General features: G+C 38.2%; 1 protein-coding gene across 1 annotated transcript; it reads right to left on the minus strand.

Annotated features, from left to right (window-relative positions):
• Nucleotides 1-4,432: 4,432 nt before the first annotated feature.
• On the minus strand, nucleotides 4,433-23,626 carry CHRM2 (cholinergic receptor muscarinic 2). The gene is made up of 2 exons (XM_035568557.1): nucleotides 23,515-23,626; nucleotides 4,433-5,872 (listed from the first exon to the last, which is right to left on the minus strand). Exon 2 carries the CDS (start codon nucleotides 5,831-5,833, stop codon nucleotides 4,433-4,435), a length of 1,401 nt encoding a protein of 466 aa, XP_035424450.1. The 5' UTR covers nucleotides 5,834-5,872; nucleotides 23,515-23,626.
• Between the last annotated feature and the right edge of the window lie 3,026 nt (nucleotides 23,627-26,652).

The following is a 26,652-nucleotide window of genomic DNA, read 5'->3' on the forward strand; positions in this document are numbered from 1 at the left end:
GCACAGGCAAGGGACATGTTCAAATCCATCAGGAGATGAAACAAAACAAAACAAAACAAAAAAGGGTCCATCCCCTTCTGCCTCTGTCCGATTTGTGATGGTCAGGAACAGCTGGGACAACCAGAAGTCTTCTCACCAGTGGGTGGGCTGTTCTCACCCCAACCACAAGAGGCCTCCTCTTGTCAATATGTTTTCTTCCACCAGAAAGATATAAAACAGAGGGTCTGATAGATTTAGCTGTTGCTTTTGTTCCCATTGCACTTTGTAGATAACAAACAACTGATCTCTGGGGTCCATTTGAAAACTCCTGCACCCACAAGAATTTGTGAGGCAAACCAGAAAGAAAGACCTATAAGAAAGAAATCTGACCTATATAAATGCGTTTGTTGGCTTTGGACTATTTTTCATCAGGCAATGTTCAAACACTGCTGTCTCCAAATGAATCCTCAAGATTTCTAATAAATCAAATGAAAAATCCAAACAAAACAGCTGACAAATTTTTCTCAGGTTTTGTACTCATTGGAAAACAGATTTCTCAATATTGCTTCAGCTTCTTCTTTCTCTCTCTCCCTTTTTGTTCTTCTTTTTCTTCTCCCTTTTTTTTTTTTTTTCCTTTTTATTTTTAACCACAGATGTCCTTAAAACTCAGAGAAGGTGCCGGTTGGACTGACACATCCCCAGCCTGTTGTCCTCTCCCTGGAGAGTGAAAGAAGGGATGGCCCATGACAGAATGGTTCACCCCTGATGGGCTGCCAATGGGACAAACCCTGCTGCAGCAGGGATACTGTGAAGGATTGGGCCTTTTTGGTTTTAGTTGCTTATGGAAAAGATTAAGAGGACGATAAGGAGGGGGTGACAAGTGTTCGCTGCAGTATTTGTTGTTGGTTTTTGTTGTTATTTTTGTAGTTTTTTGTTTTGTTTTGTTTTGTTTTGTTTTGTTTTTCATGATTCATCCTCACAGTTTTCTCAATTTCTATGTGAAACCAAAGTGGCCAGTGCAGCATACGGTGTAGATATGCTGACGGGATCCTCTGGCCAAGCCCGGGGTGAAGACATGGCAGCACCAGCAGCGGGGCCTCTAGGGGCCATGGGGTGGACGGAGCGCGGGTAACAGCCAGGGAAGCCAGAAGAGGTACCCAGGGAGCGCTGCTCTTCGAGACCGACATCTACATCTTGCAGAACTATCTTTCAGAAGGGAAGTGAAACCTAGTGAACGTGGTTTGGGACACAAAGCAAAGAGATGAGAGCTCGAGAGATGTTCAAAAGGACAAATTCTTATGTGGTCCTGAAAGATTATCCTGTGTTTTATCTTACTGAGCCATGACCAGCCACAGACCTGAGAAGTTCCCAGTGTCTCAGGGCAGGCTCTGCCATCCTCTCTACCTTCAGGACAGGACACAGAGTGTCATTAGTAAGAGCTGGCTCTGCAAATCCCACCTGCTGCCATCAAGCATAACGTAGACACAATAATAGCATGCAACATCTTGAATGTTAGATGATTATTCTCCATGTATATAAAACATGTTGGTGTGTCTTTGCATGCCTGTCTGTACATGTGTAGGTACATTATTTCATGTATTTTTACATTTTTAAGCAGCTGCAAATGTTGATGTACCATAGAACAAGGTGGAAACACACAGGATTATGTCTCTTGCAAACATTTAAATATGCAATAACACACACACAAAAAAAGAATTTTGCCTTTTCAAAAGGATCAAAAGTATCAAAAGTGGGGGTGATTCTAAGGAAAAGTTCCAGAAAACTTCACACTGGTCTGTCACTCTTTGTTTCATGAATGCTGGCCCCAAAATAAATCTTTCTCTGCATGGTGTGTTGAGTGTCATCACATCACATTTAGTTTACACTTAACCTGTAGAAGAGTCCTCAGCTGTTGGAAAAATTCATCATTTATAAAAAAGTGAAAACTTCAATGGAGAGAATAAAGCATTTGCACACCTGCTGGAAAATGGAAGCTAAAAGGTGAAATAATAATCAAAACATTTTTTCCCATTTTATGTGTCTATGCTATTAATATCTTCATTACATTTTGAAAGGAACAGGTGAGTTTCTTTTATGAAAATTTCTAAAGAAATAAGATTTAGAAAATGAACAGATTTTTTTTTTTTAATATTTTTTGCCCCCTAACCTGGATTTTTACTCTCTAAGAGAATGAATGATGTAGAAATGATCATGTAACTCTTTCTCTTGACCTGTCAAGGTAAGCCTAGTGGATGTAGTTTTGAAAGACAAGTTGCACTCAATTTTGCAAACCTTACCACTGAGTAATTTTTCCTTACAAGCAGTAAGATGAAGTTTATGATAGCAAATGTGGCTCAATGTGAGTGAGGGTTGCAAATTTAGATCCTTGGCTGCATGGAGACACTTAGATGCATTAGGATGAAGTCACTAGATGTATAAAATCAATGAATGCATAGTAAGATGTATTAATCCTAAATTTAATGTGGCCTTAATTTACTGCAGTTTAATCTGCTTCATTTTCCATTTCTGCCAGGAACTTGTACTTTGAAACATGAAAGCTGTCAGATTGCCAAAGTGCTTCAACACTCTCTTCCAATAAGCTTGTCAAATGTAAAACTTCAGCCTGCAGGATTGATTTTCCCACAATCTTGAATGCTTCTATTCTAAAGTGTATTTTGGAAGACTCTAATGTGTTAACATGAAATAATAAAATGCTTTAGTGTCTCGGTTGGTGGCTTTCACTCCAGAATACAGTCTCTCAGAAGACTGTCTGTGCAGCAAGCTACTTTTTGGATAACAGAACTTGTAGGTGTAACTTCACTAGTGCCTGGAAGTGAGAGTTACAAAGAAGGAGGTAACTGGAATATGCAACACTCACAGACAATATCTGTTTTCAGTAATCTGATATACTTTGACCTATCTACACAGTGCTCAGTTGTGCTACAATAAATGTCAAATATTGAAATAAAAAATTCTTTGCCAGGCAGAAAGAATCTGGATTTGAGCTGGTACAGAGTATCAGATAATATTTGAACATGGCCCTTACCAGCCTCTCTTCCAGACTATTTTAGTACCTGTTTTTTAGTAATTTCTGTTTTCTTCTCTGCCTTTTTATTAGTATTATCCCTTGGCATACGGGGAAAATATTGCTCCTAGCTGGTACAAAAGGCAAAGTAGCTAGTATCTTTTCCACAAAGTAAACATCTTGTCCAGCATACATCTAGGTAGGACCCTGGTTTCACACTAAGGTCTTAGGCAGAGCATGATCTAAGTGGGCACATCAGTTAATCTCATTTTTTCATCAGTAAGTGAATGAGAATCACCTTTTGGCTGGTCAAGAGCATAGTCATCTAATATTGACTATTCATTCTGTAGCACCTAAACATACATCTTCATCTGTACATCCAACTTTAAAGGATGTAATCTCTGTTTTCCTAGTAATAAGCTTGTTTCTATGCTTCAGCTGAGGCCCTTCATTTGGCCACCATCGTGGCTGACTTGATGAGACCTTTAAATTTACAACTTCTTTTGATATTCAGTCTTTGCATCTTAAAGAAAGTACAAAAGGGAGGGGAAGGTTAATGGAGGTGAAAGACAAATCCATGGGTAGATTTCATATGACAAACAAAGTGAACAAAATAGTCTCAGAAGCTTTGGTTTACATTGGTGCTGAAACAATTCTGGGATTTAGCAATCTGGAAAGGATGTCTTTTTTCACTTTTATTTTTACTTGGTGGAGAGATCATGGGACAAAATCCCCTAGAAGGGGGCAAGTAGCAGACTTTGATACAGATGTTAGGCAATGGTTACATGTTGAGCAGAATTATGCTTTCAGAAATGATGCAGTTTTGGAAATGGGAGCATCATAAACAACATAAAATATTTTTCAGCATGATTTACAGAACATTAAGGTTCTCAGATAACATAGACAAAAACTTTAGACAACCTTGAACTTTGGAAACTTTTTGTTATGATTTGGATTATGTAAAGTCCTTCCAAGCCTATATGCTTCTTCCACATAGTTATTTTAAAAGTTACCTCATTTCTTTTCCTTATATGAAGACCTCTTAAACACACAGAATAAAATAGATATTTTACACACAATGACAAAAAAAATAACAAAACAAAAAAAACACATAGATTCTAAATCCCTTCTGCAAAATACTCTCAGAAAGTACTGTCTCCAGATCATATACTTGAATAACTCCTCAAAACATCATGTCCTCAAGATTTATTGTTAGTAATTTAAAAAAAAAGAAAAAAATGTTTTAAGTGTAGTTCTCAGGAGTGGAGCAGATGCCCCATCTCAATATTTCCACTAACATCCTGGATTGCACATTCCATAGTAGAGCATAAAGTGCTATGGCATTGTTGTTTATTTGTTTGTTTTATTATTTAATTTAGAAATTCTTCACCTTTTCTGTTATTATTTTTATTATTTGTATTATTATTTTTACCTTGTAGCTCCTATATTCTTGTAATGGCACATAAGAAGGTGCTTAAACGTCTTCTTGAAAGTAGCATTGCAGAGTGCATAACAAGCAGGGTTGATGGTGCTGTTGATATAACAGAGCCAGTAACCTATGGTCCATACAGTACCAGGGATGCAAGATGTGCAGAAACTGTTGATGAGCACCATCACGTTGTATGGGGTCCAGGTGATGATGAAGGCCAGCAGGATGGCCAGAATGGTCCTTGTTACTTTTTTCTCTCTAGAAGGAGGTGGTTTCTTTTTGGCAGGCTGCTTTGTCATCTTGACGATTTTCCGGGCTACACTATTCTGTTTTTCCTCTCCATTGGTGCCTACTATCTCTACAGTGGTGTTTGTGGGAGCACAACTGTCACCCTTTTGAGACTTCGTGACTATCCTGATGCATGTCAGCTTGGAGTTCTCCACTTTGAGATGGTCTTGGGAGGCAGAAGTCTGGCTGGCATCTTTGGCAGATTCATCCTCTTTCATGTTGGAAGCAACCACACTGACTGAGGTGGAGTCATTGGAGCTGTCCTTCTCCACCCCTTGAACACAGTTCTCCGTCGCAGTTTCTCCAGTGGTTTTTCCATTCTGAATTTTGTTGTGCTCCAATCCATCCCCACTGTTTGGGATGTTATTATTGTTTGGTTTCACTATTTTACTTTGAACAAGGCTGGGGGAAACTGGATCCTGGTTTTGGGCAGCTTCTTTTTTCCCTTTCTTTATCCGACTCTTGCTGGCTCGAGAGATTTGCCAATAAAGAACAGTCATGATGATAACAGGTAAATAGAAAGCTGCAATGGCAGTGCCAAAAGTGACAGCAGGGTTGGAAAAAAACTGGATGTAGCAATCCTTGTCAGGGACAGTCCTTCCTCCTACTATGAACTGCCAGAAGAGAATTGCAGGGGCCCACAGGATGAAGGACAGCACCCATGCAGCTGCAATCATCATGCCTGCCATCTTAGTGGTCCGCTTTACAGGATATGTCAGAGGCTTGGTGACACAAAAGTATCTGTCAAAACTGATAATAAGGAGGTTCATTACAGAGGCATTGCTGACCACATAGTCAAGAGCCAGCCAGAGGTCACACACCACAGGCCCTAAGGGCCAGTAGCCTATCACAGTGTAGAGTGTATACAGGTTCATGGAAAAGATGCCAATGATCAAGTCTGCGCAGGCCAAGCTGAACAGGAAATAGTTGTTGACAGTCTGCAGGTGCCTGTTGACTTTGATTGACACCATGACCAGGATGTTCCCAATTATGGTGACTAAACTGAGAGACCCTGCTACCAGGACAATGAAGACCACCTCAACAGTTTTATAGGGGCTCTCCAGAGCCATCACATTTTCAGTGGAAGAGTTTATGTACGTTGAGTTATTCATTTCTGTGCTGCTAATGAGATACTCAATTATCACTTAAGCCTGCAGAGGAAAGAAAAGAAAACATATACCATTATGAAGTCAGTCCCTTTACCTTTAGGAAATGGATTCCAGAAAAAACTACTTGGAAAGAATTTAAAGGTAGAAGATTGAGTGCAGAAGAATCATTCTTCTCGTGCTAATGAAAACACATTGCAACATATAATATACCCTTTCGAATAACATAGAAAAAAGGATTTCTGTAGCTGTGTGACAAAATCACTGTATTTGAATCCATATCTAGATTTTTAAGTTGTCCCATCCATTTTTCTCTTTGTCCAGTTATAAAACTAGGAATGACTTGAAAATTTTGTAACAAGATCTGCATATTGATTCCTTCCATACAAATATAAAAATTCAGTGTGCTCATTTCAAGCGACCTCCAAGTAAAAATAAATAAATAAATAAATAAAATAAAGTCCTGAAGTCCTGGGAGTATGTCATTCTTATAACCCAAGGTGAAGGTGTGATTTACCATGAGTTGAATCATGAGAAAATGACTTATGGTTCCATCTTTCCTTCATGTTCCTGCTGGGTATGCTTTTTTAAGGTTCATGGAGCAAGTTTGTTTAATCTCTCAACTTTCTTGCACTGCTGTTACCTCTTTTTTTTTTTTTTTTTTCATCATTTGCAAAGATTTTACCATTATGCCAAACTGAAGTTATTAGTCTTCTGAGAAACAAAAAAGGGGCAGATCTATTAAAGTCAACAGAATTGGTAGACTCACCTCAGCTGTGAATCTGGCTGTCTAGCTAGATGTTTACAAATTATTTTTTCTCTTTATCTCTCTCTTTTTTTTTTTCTTTTCAGTGAAATCAAAGTGGTTTTGTACATCCTCTTGACATTTGTGCCTAGCAAAAGTTGTTTTTTTTTTAAACATGATAAAATTCTTGACGCTTGCTCAATTGTACTTGCCTTATTTATTTATTTATTTATTTATTTTTCAAATCAAAATATTTTTAATTTATATCACACAAAGCTATGACAAAAGTTATGAAATGGATAGCAAGGAAAGGGTAAAGAAAGAAACAGATAAAATCTGTTCTGTTCATACACAGCAACTCTTTTTGTGCCCTGTATACCTATCGGCAGTACTCAATAAACATTAATTAAAATACTAGCAACATATATTTGATAGAAGACCAACAAAACAGCACATGCTTTTGCCTTAAGGATATGTACTATCCTTTTGTGCATCCCTTGGAAATCAATAGAATGCACTGGCATTGTACAGCCAGTCTCTTAGCTCTCATTATTTATGACTTCTGCTCAAGGGATTATTGAGGCATGAAGGCCAGATGTGACAGAGAAGTTAGATTGTTTCTAATTGGAGTATTTTCCTTTTTTTTTTTTTTTTCTTTTTTTTTTACCCACCCATAAGTCATCACTTCTTTAAGACTGAGCTTTTAGAAGTGGTGATACAATCTAATGAAGACTAAAAAAAAAAATTGTTATATTAGTTTGGCTCCTTTATACTTCAGGGAAATACTTCTCTGTTCTCTGTGACAAGCCTGTTGATGCACAGAAATATATAATCCATGTCACTTGGAGCAAGGCATTTTCATTGTCACTTTAGAACTGCATAATTTCTTTCAGAAGCGAAAGGAAAAAGATGATGTGAAATGTCAGCACAACAGCAAAAACCCTTGTGAACTCTAAGAAAAATAAGCAAGTCTGTTTCTGTGGAAAAGTCAAGATGCTACACCAGGGTGAAGGCTCTCTGGTTGAGGGGACTTCATAATCTCACAATTTTTACTTAAAGAGATATGACTGGCAGAAGATAAGGCTTATGCATTTGTTTTCGCTTTTAAAACAGATGAGATTTGTTTGCCAGTTCCATGGTGAGGTGGGCACATGATAAATAGAAGAACATAAGGCTAGACAGACATTTTTTCCTACTAGTTAATCACAGATACATCCCTAAAATCCTTGGGATGAATTTCAAGAAAACAAAAAGCTGTGAGGAAAAATGTTTATTTAAATATGTGTTTTGTATGGTAAGAATATGCCAAGGGGAATGTAGCAGAATTTATTCTTGGTGCAAAAAATAGACATGAGAATATCCCAGACGTCTTTAATCTATAGGACTGTCATTTCAGCAATTCACCTTTTCAGCCCCAGACTCAGAGTTGAGCAGCTGGCTATCCAGCCAGGTGTGTAAGCTATCAATTTTTGGGGACTTCTTCCAAGCAGGGTTGTTTATGAACATTCTTGACCGGACGCATTTTTGATGAAAAGATGAAATAACCCACAAAGATGTATTGATTTCAAAAATATTTCACCTGAAAAGAGTTTGTGATCCAGGGTTCTGCAGCTACCTCTGGTGACAGAGTGAGAGAGAGAGCAAGAGAAGCTGGAAAAAGAAGGGAAGAGGGTGAGAGAGAATCTGAGCAGAAAAAAAATATGCTTTATGATAAGAAGACAGATGTTTCTGTACAATCTCATTGTGACAAAATGTTAAGAATTTTGTTTTTATTCCACTGGAGCACTAAAATTCATTTTAAAACCTTGAAACTTGTGAAATCAAATTACTACCTCCCAGCTAACTTTATTCCTAAATCTTCTCAGCTGAATTTTTTACCCAGTTTTAATGGAAATATTGGTAATTCCCCTGATTTTATTATCTGGGGTGCAAGGAGCTCAATGAGAGCTAAAACCTAGTTTTACTTGTCAAGAATAGGATTTCACTGTATTCTTCTGAATGGAAGTAAAACAGAGGAATCCCTTTCCCAATTATTTCCTTTTGCATGAAGCTGTCATAGGAAGACTGATAGTCCTGCACTGCAAATTAAATTGACTGCCATGGCTTTCCTATGTGTGGAAAAACAGAGGCAAATTCTGCCATCACATACCACAGTAAAATATTTCTTTTCTTATATCAATATGATTGTAAAGTGAACCACATTTTCCTGTGTGTGCTGATGAGAACGTACAGAACATTTGATTTCAACTGACATCTCTCATCACTCTGTATAGAACTTCCATTCTACACATATGAGCAGAGACAGGAATATTCTTACCTCCTAATGCAAGATACCCTGAATCTGCTAGACTGTTTTCTGCTGGCCCTAGTAGGGTCTGAATCACACCCGTAAGGAGATTTCTCTTCCTTACTGGGGCTGGGCTGCTTGCTCCCTCAGAACAGGACTGTGGACTATTTTTATTTTTGTCATGCCACGGAGTACGTATCTCCTGCTGGAGAGGCAGTTGTTATGGGAACAGATGTTACTCATCAGGCAGACCTACAGGCAGAGGCATTTTAAGGTAATATGACCTCCCATTATGAGAAGTACCAGATCTTGTTCTTGAACAAACAGAGCTCTCTTCTGCAAGCCCATGGGTATTTGTATGAGTTGCACAATATGGCACTGACTCCCATGGGCTACCATAATTTATTCTTGTATACTAAGTGCATTCTTGCTAAACAGAGAATAGCCAGAAAAGGCAAGAAACTTCTCTTGTGACCTGAAAAACAACCAAGTTCATTTTCTGAAATATATATTATAATATATGACTTTGTGGAATGTAAACACCATAATAATTGCATGGAAAATATCCAAGGCAGAGAAATCCACATATAAAAAAATTAATTGTTTGATATTTGATAAGTGGTTGGGAAACATTTTCAGTACAGTAGTTTCTCTTCTCTTAAGAGCTTTTCCACACTGCTGAAATCATTCCTTTCCTTTCTGTGGTTGGGGCTGGGGACAGAATGGGGGGATTTGGTGGGTTTCACAGAGTGTACACTTTTAGTGTGGTGTGATGCCAGGTCTTTTTTACTGTGAGTGCCTGCCAGGACAGGCAGAAGCAGGGCACAGGTGGTTTGAGCTGGATCCCCATCCTCACTCAAAACATAGCCTAGGCTGGCACAGGCTGGAGTATACTTTCACAGAGCATGCTGGCAGCCATGGTCTGCTTCTCAGTCCTTCATTTATCTCCCTAGCAGTCACTGGGAACAGCAAAACAAAGGTCTGGTGCATAAATTTGTTTCTGTAAACCATTTCATTGGAAATAGGAACTGTGGTGAGGGTGAGGAACAAAAATGATGTCATTGGGGGTATTCATCCCAAAAATGGGAGGGCAAGGGGAAGTGGTAAGGTCTAGATATTACCCTTCAGATCATGAACTTCAGACAGAAGGTACTTATCAATTACATCCTGCCGACTCGACTGTTTTCCACTTGCCCTGACAGGATCCATCCCCTTTAGTGCAGATGTATCTTGATGCAATCATTATAATTTTTCGTTGAGAACAAATCATCAACATCTGTCACAAAACAGACTATGGAATTGTTTACGCTGAAAAAAATTGACTGATATGCTATGCCTGTCAAAGTTTGTTAGATAAATCCTTCCTTTATGTTATGTATATTGCCAAGTTAAATATCATAAGGATTTAATGGCTTCTTTCAATCCTCTGAAAGTGTAAAAAGGTCAAGACATGAAAGAGGAAGCAAATAATCTATACCTGACAATTATATTGAAGATTTAAATGGGATTACCCAGCAACCTATTTGCATTGTCACTCTAAGCATTTTTCAGCATTCAACTCTCAAACAAAAATAAAACATTTTCTAACCGTTATTCCCCTTTGATCCAGTTTGTCTCCAGTCCAAATGTATGCAAAATGGATTTGATTTTTGCTGTAGCAAGAAGAAAGTTTTGTATATTTCCCTGAATTGATTTTGATTTTGAACTGCACTGGTTTTGATTCTAAATTCATTCTTTGCACCATTTAAAGCCACAGTGTGAAAAAGGAGAGAAACAAAAACCCAAAGCCCATGACAAATATACTATGCACGTTTGTCAGAATTTATTACAGACTTCAGGAGAAATGATAGACCTTGTCTGGGTTATTGGTAAAAAATACATTTCAGAAAATCCCCAAATATCAGAAGACTAATATCTTCACTGCATGGGTTACCTTCTGCAATCCATCTAAAACTAGAAACAGCTTTGCAAAATACTACTGCCTCTGTGTGGTCCATTCTTCTTATTTTCATACACTTTTTTTCCCCCTCAATCAACACATCCTAGCACAAAAAAAAAAATGAAAAAAATTTGTGGGACTGCCTGGATCTACTTTTCCCCATCTCATCCTAAAGAGTACCTAAGGGTGAAATAAACAGTTTCTGTGCATATCTTTAAACAATAAGTAAATCAGAGTCATGGAGCATTAACAAAAGCAAACTAACACTGTGCCAGTAACAAGAAATAGCATAAAGCAAAGATAAAAATACTCCCCCAAAAGCAGCAGGGAATTTTGCTTGAGTAGGTGGCAGTGTTGGCATCAACATTGCTGCCTCAGTGCTGTTGTCAGGGTCTGAAGATTTGTACAGCACTTAAACACATCTTGCTCACTGCTGTTCCAAGAGTCTAAAACTGGTGAATATAGTGTCATAGGCCCAACTGGTTTGTATTCAAAATCACACAATGGAAAGTATAGGTAGCATACACAAAAATACAATCTCTCTAGTTTCAGGAAACAACCAAAAAGAAGCAGTTTTCCTCAAAGGTCTGGATAATTATGTATTTCAACTAAATTGGTGTTGTTGTTACTATTACTATTGTGTTGATAGTCACCCACTGGTACTAGGACAATTACTCTATTATCTTTCTATAAGTATAGCTTTGGCTGTAGGTATGGCTTTATTTTTCAGGGCCTGGATAATCGAGAGTATTTATGTTCTGTCTTTGGGCAGCTGACATTACTCCAACTTAAATCCTGCAACTTAATGCACTGTGCAAACCTGAAAAATAAACTTCATAGTCATGTTTTCATCTAACAGTTTCTGATTCACAAAAAGGGATTTTTTACTTCCTGGACTAGTGTCATAGAGCCGTGACAAGGGAGGTTCAGGCTGGATGTTAGCAAAAGGTTCTTCACTGAGAGGGTAATTGCGCACTGACTGGAACAGGCTTCCCAGGGCAGTAGCCATTGCACCGAGACTGCCAGAGTTCCAGAAGTGTTTGGACAACACTCTCAGACACTTGGTCTGATTTTGGGGTGTTCCTGTGTAGTGGCAGGAGTTGGACTCAATGGTCCTTGTGGGTCCCTTCCAATTGGGATATTCTATGATTCTATGACTAGAAGAAATGCTGTCACTCATGTGTCGCCTTCTTCTTGCTAGGATTTTATATAAATAACCCTTGGTCCCAAAGTGTGCAAACAGCCAAGCCTTGTGGCAAAGATATGGCAAGGCTTTTCTCTGTGCTCCTGTGGAACTGTACCAAAGTACACACATGTGATATGGTTGCCCATATAGTAAGAGGTACAGAATACAATAGTTCATTCCCTCTGAGTATCACCTTCAATATTCTGCACCTCAACCTGGAAAAGGTATTTACACACTGGAGGGAATTTGCAGAAAGGCAATTGAAAAGACTGAGTACTTGCTACATTTCAGGCAAGTAAATAGTTCAGATCCCTTTACCTTTAGAAAACTAAAAATGACTTTTTTTTTTTTTTTTTTCCCAAGTAAGCTGGGATGTGGGGGGCTGGAAATCTAATTGTTGAGATCAATAGAAATTTATAACACAGAAATCAGAGCACAAAGTCTTTGGAGTAAGAAAGACAATATGAATCTCTTATTAAGGGGAAAGGAAGAGGTTACTGCTGTTATCCTCAGGTCCTCAACATTGTCTGGTTTCTGTGGCATTTCACCAGATGTTTACAGCAGTTGAAAGTACTGTATCCTGGAACATGAGGCTGACACCTCAGTGCCTTCCAAATGGGTGTCACTTCTTCTCCGAGGTACATGTCCAAAGTGAAGTAAGGAATAAAAAAAGAGATGAAGAAAAGGAATGGGAAAATTTATTGGGAGCATTATTAACATTATTTTCAGAACTCCTTTAGGGGGTTGGTTAGGCAGGAAAAAGCCCCTAGTAAACTGCCAGATGTCATATCAACTGAGGATGGGACAGGGCCTGTAGGAATCTCACAACCCATAATGCTGGGCTGTGCAAAAAGAAGAGATGGAGTTGTGTAACAATGATCCATGACTAAAAGTTATTTTTAAGCCCTCTCTGTACGATATCCATGCATAGCCTAGTCCACACCCCCAGTGAACATTGCCAATTAACTAGGGAACTGGGGTTCTCTGGTTAAAGACAGTGTTCAAAGTGTATCTGCAGCTGCAGAGAGCTACAGCTCTTTAACATACATTTATATATAGGCAGTGCAAAGCTGAAACTGTGAATTGTATAGATCTCAGAAAATGTTATCCATCATTTGAGAGGTGGTATAACATGAATAAAGCATCTGAAAGTCCTGACTTCTTCATCCCCCACATAAAAGCATTCAGCAAGACTGCCCCCTGCGGTGTCCTTGTACTAAGATGTCACCACTCATCTCTAATCACTGAGTAAGGAAGTAAAAATTGAAACACAACAAAAAGCCTAAAGCTAAGAAATACATCGATGTACCAGATGTCATATCAGCCAACTCCCACAGTGGAAACTGTGCAATAGCTCTGCTGATAATTGGCATCTCATGATAGTGAGCTCCTCCTCTCCCATTCTCCTAGGTTCTGCATATTAGTGTTCATCAGGTGCTGCAGGGTCTAGCTCAAAATGTGAATAACATAGACTAGAATATGCACTACACACAGACAGTGAAACAAATACCTGGCATGGATGGTTCATAAAAAACAAAAACAAAAACAAAAACAAGTTAGATATTAACAAGTATCTGACAACTGTCAGAAAAAAAGAAAAAAAAGTTACTTTTTTTTTTTTTTAATGTGGTTTATCTACCTTCCTCATTTAATTTGTAACTTAAACAAGTTTTTTCAAAGCAACTGCCTAAATTTGCTGTCTAGTGAGTGAAGAGAACCGTACCCCTTTTGAAGCATCCCACTGTTCTCTCCAGAGGGCTGAGTTAAATGGATAGGATCTCCACCTAGAGGCACACAAAGGCAGCTACCACACAAAGCAGTCATTTTCGTCAGTAGTATGGCCTCAGTATGTGCTGAAAATTTAGATGCAACTGAAGTATCTCAGGTGGAGAAGCCCCACATTTTATCACAATTTACATTCTATTGCAATATACATTTTATTTTAAATAAGGATCAGAGATACAATTTGATAAAATTGGGAAACCATTAGAGTTTGATTTATTGTTAGTAGCAAACAGGCTGACTACTGAGGTATAATTAGACTGTGGTATCCACTGCACAGACACACATGCTCAGGCCTGCACTTATGCACTATAACCAGTTTTATTTAGTCATCACTTTGAGCATGATTCAACTGCATAGTAGGCTATAAAGAAGCCAGAAGAATTGCTGGTATCATCAAAAGGAAAAATAAAAAAAAAAAAAAAGGAGACTGGCTTATGTCACACATATTTCATGAGTGGACCTATTTTGATTTCCACTTGCAGAGGTTATATAGAAAAAGGAGATTAAAACAACAGATTTCAGTAAGTTATTTCCCTTTCCCTCTCTGCACTGTACCACTGTTGTTGGAATTTGACTGAAGTTCCTTACACCAGTCAACCCAAACAAGGAAAGTTTTATCTGGCTACTACTATCTTCTTCAAGCACTTTGTTAAAATATCCATACCAGAATTCAGACTAAAATTATAAATATTTACAGTCCCGGGAAAGGTTCCCTCAGTAAAAGAGTTGTTTTCTGTTAAGATTGAATTGGAGATCATTAGATTCCAGAATATATTCTCTGAAGAAACAGAGCCATTACAGGTAAGGTTTCCCTCGGCAGCCCAGTTTCAACTGGAGGCACAACACTTCATTATCCTCATATCAGCTATCATGCCTGTACTATTAAATAGAAAAAGCTTATGAGAGCTACTCAAAGTCTCTCGGTGAGAAGCAGCAAAGCTAGGGAAAGAGGTGAGAGTTGAGAAGGCTGAGTGAAACCAGCTCATACTTTGTTCCGAATACCTGGAGCTAATGCATAACAGAAATACATCTCTTATTTAAAATGTATACATATAGAAAGAAAAGAGAAGAAAAGAGAAGAAAAGGAGGAGAAGAGAAGAGAAGAGAAGGGAAGGGAAGGGAAGGGAAGGGAAGGGAAGGGAAGGGAAGGGAAGGGAAGGGAAGGGAAGGGAAGGGAAGGGAAGGGAAGGGAAGGGAAGGGAAGGGAAGGGAAGGGAAGGGAAGGGAAGGGAAGGGAAGGGAAGGGAAGGGAAGGAAGGGAAGGGAAGGGAAGGGGAGAGGAGGGAAGGGAAGGGGAGGGGAGGGAAGGGGAGGGGAGGGGAGGGGAGGGGAGGGGAGGGGAGGGAAGGGAAGGGAAGGGAAGGGAAGGGAAGGGAAGGGAAGGGAAGGGAAGGGAAGGGAAGGGAAGGGAAGGGAAGGGAAGGGAAGGGAAGGGAAGGGAAGGGAAGGGAAGGGAAGGGAAGGGAAGGGAAGGGAAGGGAAGGGAAGGGAAGGGAAGGGAAGGGAAGGGAAGGGAAGGGAAGGGAAGGGAAGGGAAGTAATAAGTAAATGGGGTCTCAAAGAACTGCTGATTAAACCCCTCATCCTGCCAGTGTGTCCAGTAAAGACACTGTGACTGTGATTTCAGTGAATCTCTGCAAATCCCTCCAAGGTTTGGAGGTCCTTGTGGGACCCTGAATAAACTTATTTTATGAGTCTCAACAGTTGAGTGGACAGTGGAGACTTACTGTTTGTTGGAGATTTTGCAACATTCAGCAGTGTCTCTGTCAGGAATATTAATATATTGTGAGCCCGAAGAGACTCTTACTGAAGTTAAAAAAAAAATAAAATCTTTCCTTTTCCCTTGATTGGAAGTGGTGCTAGCACACTGATTTTATCAGTGATTTCTTTATTCACTCACTTATGACCTAGCAGAGTCACTTGCGAGATGTCTCTAGCTGATCCCAAAACCTTCTTTGGAAGTATCTTTGCTCAGCAAATGCCTTTTAGAGTTCTTATCAGTCCATTATGGTTACTCTTTTATGAAGTGTTCAAGAGCTTTAAAATCTAATCCTTTCAATTTCTGTGTCCATTAATCTAGGGCATTTTTACACATCTTCCATCTTACTTAACAGCTTACCTAAGACATAGATTAGAAGTATAGAGAAGAAAACTGACCCAGATATAAAAGGATTTGGCCCAAAATCTTTGCAAGAATTTAAGCATATATTGTATCCTAGTTCAAACTTGTTTCTTAGAGGGCAACTAAATCTTTTTTTTTTTTTTTTTTTTTTTTTTTGGTCTGTATTTCTGCAGACCAAATTAAGGTAATGGTAGTGAAATGGTGAAAGTACATAATTAGTTCTATACTTTACCAGAAAAAAAGTGGTACTGAAATTCCCATAACAGAATCCATATTTCCACATCCATTCTGCACTCTGAGAAGGTTTTTTTTTGTTTTGTTTTGTTTTGTGAAAGAGATATAAGATCCAATAGATACACAAGTTTGTGTTCCTCTCCTTTCTGGAAATATGGTAACAGTACTTACACTTGTAGAACGTTTTAAAATCTCAGATGAAGTGCTTGATATAGCTAATTATAAACATAGTTGATCACAGCTATGCATGTTTACAGTGAGACTGCATGATCATCTCCCCTTTTGTGGACACAGAACCTCAAAGGTTAAATATTCTTTGCCAAGAGAAGCAATATTTATTTAGAAGTTTTTTTTTTTTTTCTGTAGTTTTTATGTTCAGTTACTACATTACTATAAGCTCTCTAAGTCTCTGACTGTGTCACATTTCACTAAATGACTGCTACCTACTTTAATTACACCGACTTGTTTCAGACTAATTGAATTTTTGCTCCGCTACAGGTTTAAGAAATCCGTGTCTAATTCTAGCTCTGATGCATGGCTCCAGATATTGGTCTCAACACACTGCACTTACACTTAACAAGGTAAAATACCTTAGCTTCTCCTATTAATAATTCACCATGGCATTAAGAGAAGACCCTATCTTATGTTAAACAATAATGTAATGTTTAACAAGGTTAACTTAATAACAGGAAACTGGGGGACTTGTCTCTGACTATGTACCTTCTGTTAAAATTATATTTAGCATCACTGGGCCAGGAAGACTGGAATGCATAAGCAAATAGTCTCAAGCTCTCTACTTATTTTGATTTTTAGAGAGACATTACAAAGCTTGATCACTTCAAACTTCGACCTCTTGCATGTTTTTAAAAACTAAAAAAACAGGAACATTTGAAATGCAAGTTTTCAAAATTGCTAAATGTGACTAATTGAAGCCAAAGCTATTCAAAGCCTGAGGGGTAATAACTAACACAGTATAGAGAAAAGCAGGCAATTATTGTGTAAATAGATTTGCAGATCTGCACTGTGAGGCATGAAAAGGTTACAAGAAAACTATCCCCGAGTACTATGGCTTCAGCCTCTCTATCATGTAAAGCAGTAGTCTATGACTGCTAAGCCTGATACCCTATAACCCAGCCCCTGTCACAGGAACTGCTTGGAAACAAGTATGTAGAAAAAAAGTGGTTTTCCACAGAGGATTTTGCAAATTGCTCTTCTCACTTCAGAAAGGAAGACAATGAGATACAAAGCTGCTACTGGGTCATGGTGATAAATGTAAATTATGTTCATTCCACATCTCATTCTTATTCCAAGATGAGTTAAAAACCAAACCAAACCAAAACAAAAAACTTCTGAGACAAATTGTTTGATTTTGAAATTCAGGGATAGTGCTGTTATATTTTACTATATGGCATATTTTACTTTCATGGCAGAAACACTATGTCACCTTCACTAAGACTGTTGCTAGATTTACTTGACATGTATGAAGTCAGTTGCTATCCCATTTCTGGTTTTGAGGATCTCAAACTGTTTTTATTAATATCCTGAAATTCCATAACTGTGCTGTAGGTTACTCACTCCTTTCATTCAGCAGATTTATCTGCTGTTTTCTGCATGTTTGCCATCTCTGCTTCCTCACCCGAGAGCAGCTTTCCACAGCAAACTTATCTGAGGAAGAAAAGACTACTCTTCTGCAATGTCACCACATGGCCCAGTTCATTCAATCTAATACCATCTTTCTTGAAAACTCTTTAAATCGTTACTTGATGGTAAAACAAGCTTATGGGAAGTGAAATACTCTCTAGATAAGAGTACCATCTAGTAGTATTCTTAGGGAACAGTCCTCCATCAAACTGCTGATTCCATGGGTTGTCATGTCTGAGATTAAATCCTTCCAATTGTGCCGTGCAACAGCAGAAGAATTGCTCAGTAAAAACTGCTGCATTGCAACATACCTCCACGCAGCACAACTATACTTGATGGACACCAGTACATGCCTAAAGAAAGACCTACCAGAAGGTGTGGAAGAAGAGAAAATAAATGGAATGAAAACAGGAAAGAAATTAGAGAAAAAAGAGCTGATGACCAGACTGAGCTGTGAATGAAGAAGAAAGGAAGTGAATGAGGAGAAAGCAAGAAGGAGTGACTGCAAGAGAAATGAAGAGTTCTGCAAGAGTATTCACCTGGGCTCTTTGAAAAATATTAATGTATTTCTACAACCTCTGGATGTAATGGCAATTTATATGGTTTTCACTTCTCCTGACACTTCCTATTTTTCAATGAAATAATTTTCATCTTTTCTGTTAGAACTGAAGTGAATAACAACAAAATGAATATTTCTAAAAATTTCTTTGAACACCAGTGCCCATTCTAACTCCTCACCTTCCTTCTCTCCAGAGAAAAGAAAAGAAAAGAAACCAAACAAACACATGATCTAAACCTCCTAAATAAAATACCCTTAATTCTCTCTATTGGATCAGGCCAGTTTTAATTTTGTTTTGAACTGCTTCTTTGAAGTAGTGGAACATTTCCACACAAGTCTTATGAGGAGCAGCTGAGAGAGCTGGGGTTGTTTAGTCTGGAGAAGAGGAGGCTCAGGGGAGACCTTATTGCTCTCTACAACTATCTGAAAGTAAGTAGTGGGGAGCTGGGCATTGCCCAGGGAGGTGGTGGAGTCACTGTCCCTGGGGGTGTTCAAGGAAAGGTTGGACGTGGTGCTTAGGAACATGGTCTAGTGGATGATATTGGTGGTAGGGGGATGGTTGGACCAGATGGTCTTGGAGGTCTTTTCCAACCCTAATGATTCTATGGTTCTATGATTTCAAACAATAACAAAAATATTAAGAAAGTTTCATGCAGATAAAAAAAAAAAAAGTTTTCTGCTTAGTTTAAGTAGCTGTCTGTGTTATTCCATGCCAGCCCATGGAGACATTGACGAGCAGACCCTTATGTTTCTTGCTTATTAAACAAAAGTCTCAAAGCATTGAGTGACTTGGGGATCTGAAATCTCATCTCCAAAAGTCATTCAAACATTTCATTTCTTATATCCTGCTATCATTTACTGAGACTTGACGCCATAACCTCTTTGGAGGAGGTTGAAATGATTTATTTAAAGTTATCCTTCATTCCCTAATTAGGAATAGTAATATATTCCATTTTTCTATAGAGATGATTTTTCACTCTGCAGATTGCTATTGCTGTTTCCTATGCTGATATTTATGGTGTGGATATTAACTTACTTCCCTCTTTCCCTGTCATTCTTTTGTTGCTCAGTTCTGTGAAAAAAGCCATGATTTTAGATCTAGGACACTTGACAATCAATTCCGTGGTGGGTCTGCCTCCAAAAGATATGAGATTCAGATAACACCAGCAGGATTCAGGTATTTATCTCAAGGTAAAGCTTGTTTCAGAGGGGCTGAAACCACTGCAAATTGCATTTTTTTAGGATTTCTGGATTTTTGCCTGTGATCCCTGGTGAATACAAGTCGTGCAAACATACAATGGAAAGAAATTACATGAAGTAAACAGTGAAGGGGATGTATTACTGAACTCCTGGGACCCCTGGAGCCTGGTGTCCAGAACACCATGTCTCTGCTGTCTCATATGAGTTGGCAGAGGCACAGCTCAGCACCATGGAACAGCTGCAGCTTTCCATGGAGTCACATCCTGGGGATTTGAGTTGTCTTTGTGTCTCCATCCCTACCCTTCCCTGCTTGCTGTATTACTAAGTGCTGCCCCCATATCTCCTTTCCTCTCCTTAACATTAACACTTCACTTAACACCCTCAGATCTTACTGTAGCTTATGTTCTGAGACAGACACACATCACTCTTTTCTTGTTGTTTCCTTTTTTTTTTTTCCTTTCAGCCTAGTGCAGCACTTGTTTCCCCTTCAGCCTCTCTCACTTTTCTTGTCATATTCTTCACTTTTCTGCTGTTCAGATCAGTCTCTCTGCTGTCACATTTTCTTAGGTTACACTGTATTGTTTTCCTCATCTTCTCATCTTTCTTTAGCTTCTTCCTTTTGCTGGCAGTGCCCAGCTCCCATTCCTCTGAACAATTCCAAATGCAGACAGGCAAAACGGCTCATGCAGTCTTACAGAAACCTCCTAGCGGGTCTAGCAGGAATTGATGCTGTGGTGACACACTATGGTGCTGTCCTCCTACTTGAAATGAATATTGGGTGATGCTGAGAAGCAGTTCTTCCATACAGCTTATAGAAACTATCCTAACCTTGATCAGCTTTTTTCCTGAATTTTGCAAGAAACTGTCACTTCAGGACTGACTGTTCCAAAATCATGAGAGCCAGTTTTGCTCCCTGTTTGATGAGAATTAACACTAGAGCACTGTACCCTGTATATAATATATGTAATGTAAGAGAAGTAATGGAAATTGTTTTGAATGAGAAACGCAGCATATCTGTGAGTGGAGCATCACATGTAGCCAGTCAAGACTGAGGTGCTCTGCCAAACCATGTGTTTGACTCTGAAGTGAATCAGATCCATCTGAGAAGAAATTCTATTTAGTAAGTATAAAGAATTATGTATTGTGAGGTTACATTGAAGGGATAATAATAGAACAGCAGAGAAGTGGCAATTTTCTGTATTAGAAATGACAGTGCTGAGGGGAAAATAAAGTGGTATCCTTACCTAATTTATGTATATATAGTAAATAATTATATTAAATATAGAATGTATGTAATATATGTTCATTTTTTTCTCATAAGCAAATTACACCAACACAGCTGCTGTGCTCATTAGCAGTGGTATGACCAGGTGGGAAGGTAGAAACAGAATGGGAGGAATGAGAGGAACATCTACCTAATTTCCCTTTACAGAAATTTCTGTTTCTCAGCTGATCCAAGAGTCTGAGACTGAACAAAGCCTCAGTGACACCACACTGATTTGCAGATGTAGTGTACCCCAGTCATATATTCCTTGTGATAATCTTTTAGAAGTGTATGGCTCAAAGGCACATTTCACAGCTTCTTGTTCTCAGTTACTCACACTGTAAGACTGTGACTTCAAAGGGACATCTAAAAGGAAATGTTTGGAGAAAAAAAGAGAAAGAATATCTATTGTGTTGTGTCACCCCTGCCTTTTTTTTTTTTTCCCCCCAGTTCATGATATAACAGGCTTAGGATACTTTGGTATAGCTGTTTCTCAGTAGGTTATTTTTTCCTTCTTAATTTACAAAGAACACACACACACAAAATTGACAGTCAGGGAGAAAACTGTGTGATCCTAATCCACAGGCAGTCATCTTAAAGTAGCTTGTCAAAGTGCAGGCAGGTGACTTTCCTTGTATAAGCAGGCTCCTTGGGACAAGCTGGAATGATATCCAAGGTAGTGACTCTCAGGCTTTTTCACATCAGGACTCATAAAGTAAATAAAGAGAGTCTCTGAGAGTTGTTGGTGTCCTTTCAGTCTTTAGGCAACATCTTTGAGATGATGTTTCCTCCTATTTCTAGGTGCAAATGATGTTCAGTTCTAATTCAGTCAATTTCAAGATTTTAAAGTTGTTATCCATAATACCAATGTCCTTCACTTAAATGAAGTCCTAAATGGCTTTCTAAATGGCTTTATATATATATATATAAATTATTTTTGGGGGGGAGGGGGGGATGTGGGGGGGTGGAAGGGAAGACAGACAACGTAAAAACATACATACGTTAGGATTAGATTTTTTTATATATTTTTAATGAGTTTGGGATCTTTGTGTTTTAGTCTGAGAAATGCTATTGATTTTGCTAATGATGCTAATTTTGCTAAATGCTAATGATATTGAAAGGTTGATACACAGAATGACACTGAATGGTTAAAATGCAGACACTTCTTTTTTTGTAGGGAGAGGTAATGGAGAGTTTTACAGTCAGGTTAATGTTTAACTTCTTAGGCTTTCTAATGTTATGGTTGGAAAATGTCCTTTAAATATAATTATCTGCTTCTTTACATTTACTATTTCACAAATGAGCATTTGAGAATGTCAGTCATCTCTCTTTACAGACGTCTATAATAATTTTGTATCCACTCATAATGATGCTGGTCATCCTAAGTAAATGTCTCTCAGCCCACCATGCCATTGACAGCATCATTTATTCTCTTAATTGTCTGAGGTTTGCATAATTCAGACTGTGTAATTCAAGGGATAGTATGCTTTCTTCTTTACCTCTTTACACATTACAAACAATTCAAATCTTAACAGATTGTGATTTTTCATCTAAATGATGACCATTTTAATAAACCAAGTAATAAAACTCTTGGTAGCTATTTTGTATTGTCCCGAGAAAACAATTATTCCAGAAAAAGATCTAAAGTAAAAGTTCATTCTATGCAGTTATTAATGTTTTGACAAATAGAAAATAAATCTCAGGAAGTAACTTAGTTTGGATTCTACATAAGATACAAAATATTATCTTAACACCTTATCTTAATACCAGCTTAATAACCTGCTGCCAGTACATTTTCTATATTGTCATATCAGTTTCTCAGATATTTGGAAGAGCAGGTAACATTATTATTTGTTGTTGTTGTTGTTGTTGTTGTTGTTGTTGTTATTCCATGGGGGACTTTGTGAGGGTCTGCTGTTTCTGAAAACAGGTGCAACAGAAACATGAAAACGGCACTGGCTTGACTGTGTAATAAGGATGGTCCTTACAGGAATAGATGGCAAGGAAATATTTATCAACACATCATCCAATAATTATCAAAATGGTGTCTTAACTGCCTGCCTCGTTACCAGCTTACAGTCCATGCTGACTGTCATCATTAGCTAGGTGGTCAATGGAGAATGACAGCACAACTAGGTAAAAAATGCATATCTTCCTAGTTCTCATACTCCTGCATACAGGAATGAGATGCTTCCTGGGGGCCTGGGAACCCTCTGCTGAGATGGAAAGGAAAGAAAGGCTGGTACCATGGCTGCTTTATTTGCTCCAACAGTCTTGCTTATGTTTCTAAGACCTCACACAAGAGATGTCTCATTTATACAAAGAAGCTGGAAACAGGCAAAGGACAAAAAATGTAAGGGATGTGGAAAAATACAGCATAATTCCTTACTTACACATTACTAAGAAGTGCATTAATTCTCTCTTTTATTACCTTCATGGTAGGTATTACAAATATGTAATCCATGTAGATCAAAGATAGCATAGTTGAATTATATTACATGTGCAAATAAGGTCAAGCACCCAAAAGATGGCTTTCCCAAATAACACTATTATTCTTGGTAACAAGACAAATATCTTTTCTAGCTACTCCTGCTGGGTCTTGTGATTTACTTTATTTATACCCCATACTTTTGCACAATCTGTTTATAATGAAACATGGCAACACAGTTCATGATTATTTTCAACTACTGGTTTGGCAAAAAGACAAAGAAAACTGAACTCTTACATTTTTCCTGGGAAAATCTCTCCTTGCTGCCTTGTAGTCTTCACAGGTGAAGGAGGTTTGATGCTCCACATCAATAACTCAGTGCTCCAGACAGTGAGAAACTGATCCAATTTGCCCTGAACTAAACAGAACCAATATGCTTTAAATTCCCATATAAATACACATGGACTTCAAACGCAAATAGAAGTTTGAGTTTGAGGCATTCCATTGAATTTGTCATGGCCCTGTTGTCCATAGATTGAGATACCTTCTGTTCTTTCAATACTGGAAAAGAGGGTGATTTCTGAGAACAAGTAAATAGCAATCCAATGTATTCTGATACAAAGAGTGTATAGGTATTTGGCTAGGAATAACAGCAACATAATAAAAGGAGGAAAAGTTCATGGCTTTCATACTTATATTTGGCTTTCATAGTTATGTTTTGCAGTCTCCTGTGGTCAGGAAGTGGTTTAATCTGCCTGTGTTTGCTATTGTCAGTATAAAAGTCAAGCTTATATAGTAAATGTGGATGGGTGAGCCAAAAGCTTTCATTTTACAAGGAGATATACAAGAAGTGACGAGGTGTTTCAGATTTTACTTTCTGAAAATGAAGCTCAGAAAGCAATGTTTGGGGCTTATAAGCAAGCTGACAAAGGTATGGATGATAGGGAATAACAAGAAGTTTAGTGCTTCATTTTAGATAAACCGTTCATATTTAGGATACGCACATATGACTGTCTTAAGCCTATGAATTCAAGAGTGCTCACGGCAATGTGTCATTTCTTGTTCCTGAACAGCCAAGACATGCTGTTTGGGGCTTCACCTCTTTCATCCCCTTGGAGCCCAAGAAAGGCAAGTAGAAAGTCTCCTGGGAGAAAAACTAGATGAAAGCTTTCTTTCATATAGAACATAAAAGAAAACTTGAATGAGAGATTGTTGTGAATAAGTTATGCTTGTCTCCCCCTGTCCAGATAGTTTAAAATCAGGACTGAGGTTTAAAAAGTGTTTTGAATGTTTGTGAGTATGTTTCTAAATGCTTTTGTCAGCTATGAAAGAATCATCCCACATGATTTGGCCTCACCACTCTGTGAGTGGGTAACAGTGTTCTGACTCTGATAGGTCTGTTTCCTTAGTGAGACACTGGTGATACAAGGCAAGTGTTTGCTGGTGAAATTTGCTTATTTATAGAAGCCCTTTCTCTTTCCCTCACCAGGGCCAATAGGAGCACTAACAAAGTCTGTTTCTGTCAGGCACCCTGCAGGGATATCTGTGCCCCAGAAGCGCTCTCCTTGGTTTCCATGAAAATCACTTAAAAGTGAGCATCCATCTGCACCCAGGCACAGCCTTTCCTTGCCAGCTCAGCTCTTGAGACTGCAGTTAGGTAAATCTCTCAGACTGTGGATTTACCCCTGTGCACTTTGCAACAGGAAGCCTTGGGGAAGGACCTCACTAACCAAATAGACTCCTGTGTCCCAGTCATTGAACTTCAAAGATTGGGTCTCATCTCTCTTGACATTAACATGGTTTGTCATTATCTTTGGGGTCAATGGACATCTTCTGTCCTGTGGCTTTCTTTAGTACTTGCTAGCTCCTGATACCTTAATTTGAACCAAGCATGGTATGATGAGCCACTGTGCAGTTTCACTGAATTTATGAGTTTCAGTTGGGGTTGTCTCTGGTGCAGCTGGGCAGTGCCTGGCACAGCAAGTTCCTTACACTGTCTGAAGCCTCTTGCTATTACTGAAATAACAATTAGAGAATAATAGTGTTCATAACTTGTAAGTCATAGCAAAGGTATACAAAGAGATGTACCCTACAAAAGAGCTTCATATGTACTTGTCTCAAACTAGAAGTTTAATTACAGTTCTTAAAAACATCCATGACTTGTCTATTCAGAAGATACCCATGTGCCTGTTCCTCTCATATGACATGTAGAAAATCTGTGAACAAAGAGCAATGTTAGAGATCTAATGTTAGAGATCTGTCATCTGTTTTTTTAAATATATCTTATTATTATTACTATTATTTATTTATTTATTTATTTATTTATTTTTCCCCATGTGATGGGAAGGTTCTCTTGTGCATTGCATATTTGATCCTATTCAGATCAGCTAACAATGTCCTAATTCAGCACTGAGTGTTTCCTTCAAAGGCAAATCTTTCTCTTTCTTTCCTTTCTTTCTTTCTTTCTTTCTTTTTCTTTCTTTCTTTCTTTCTTTCTTTCTTTCTTTTTCTTTCTTTCTTTCTTTCTTTCTTTCTTTCTTTTTCTTTCTTTCCTTCTTTCCTTCTTTCTTTCTTTCTTTCTTTCTTTCTTTCTTTCTTTCTTTCTTTCTTTCTCTTCCTTCCTTCCTTCCTTCCTTCCTTCCTTCCTTCCTTCCTTCTCTTACAGCCTTGCAATTTTTTTTTCCTATTCTATTTTCTTGGCTATCTCCTCTTAGCCTTCTATTTTTTATTCAAAGACCTGTTATAACACCAATAGTGACAGTAGCTGCCCCAGAAAATACAAGAGGTGGTTACAGATAACTGCTGTTAAAACAAATATTTTTCCTGCTTCCTTAAGAAGAACCTTTACAGCCAAAGATAGAAAATCAAATCTCCACAATGTCTGAAAAGTATGATCTGTCTATCTGTGCATGTGTTTGTATGGAATGCAAATTTATATTCTATTGTAGTTTTATAATTTCACATCCTTTTTGTCCTTTACTCATATACTTATTGATATAGTTTATCTTTGATGCATTGTTTTACTGTTTATATGTCTTCTTGTCATAATGAACACAAGGGGATTTGGACAGAACTGTGAATATTAGACAAAGGATAGTAAATCCAATGTATTCCAGATTATATTGGCTAATTAACAGTAACCAGTGTTTCCATCAGAAAGTGCACACTTGTTGAGTGTGAAGCATCTCTGATGTCTGTTTCTCTGTATTGTTTGTTTTTGAGATTCAGAGAATTAATCTGAGTTCTGTCTGTACCTAACAAAGCCCTCTGTTCATGAAAAAAATACACAGATAGTATTTCCTTGCATTAGATTCACCTAATCTAATCTGCAAACATGCTATTTTTGTACAAGTTTGTGTTCTTAAGAATGAGTTAAATATCAGGGTGATTATGAAAACAGCAGCTGACAGGAGAATATTACAGAAATTTTGTGAA

This window comes from Cygnus atratus, chromosome 1, assembly GCF_013377495.2.
Source record: "Cygnus atratus isolate AKBS03 ecotype Queensland, Australia chromosome 1, CAtr_DNAZoo_HiC_assembly, whole genome shotgun sequence".
Taxonomy (NCBI): Eukaryota; Metazoa; Chordata; class Aves; order Anseriformes; family Anatidae; genus Cygnus; species Cygnus atratus.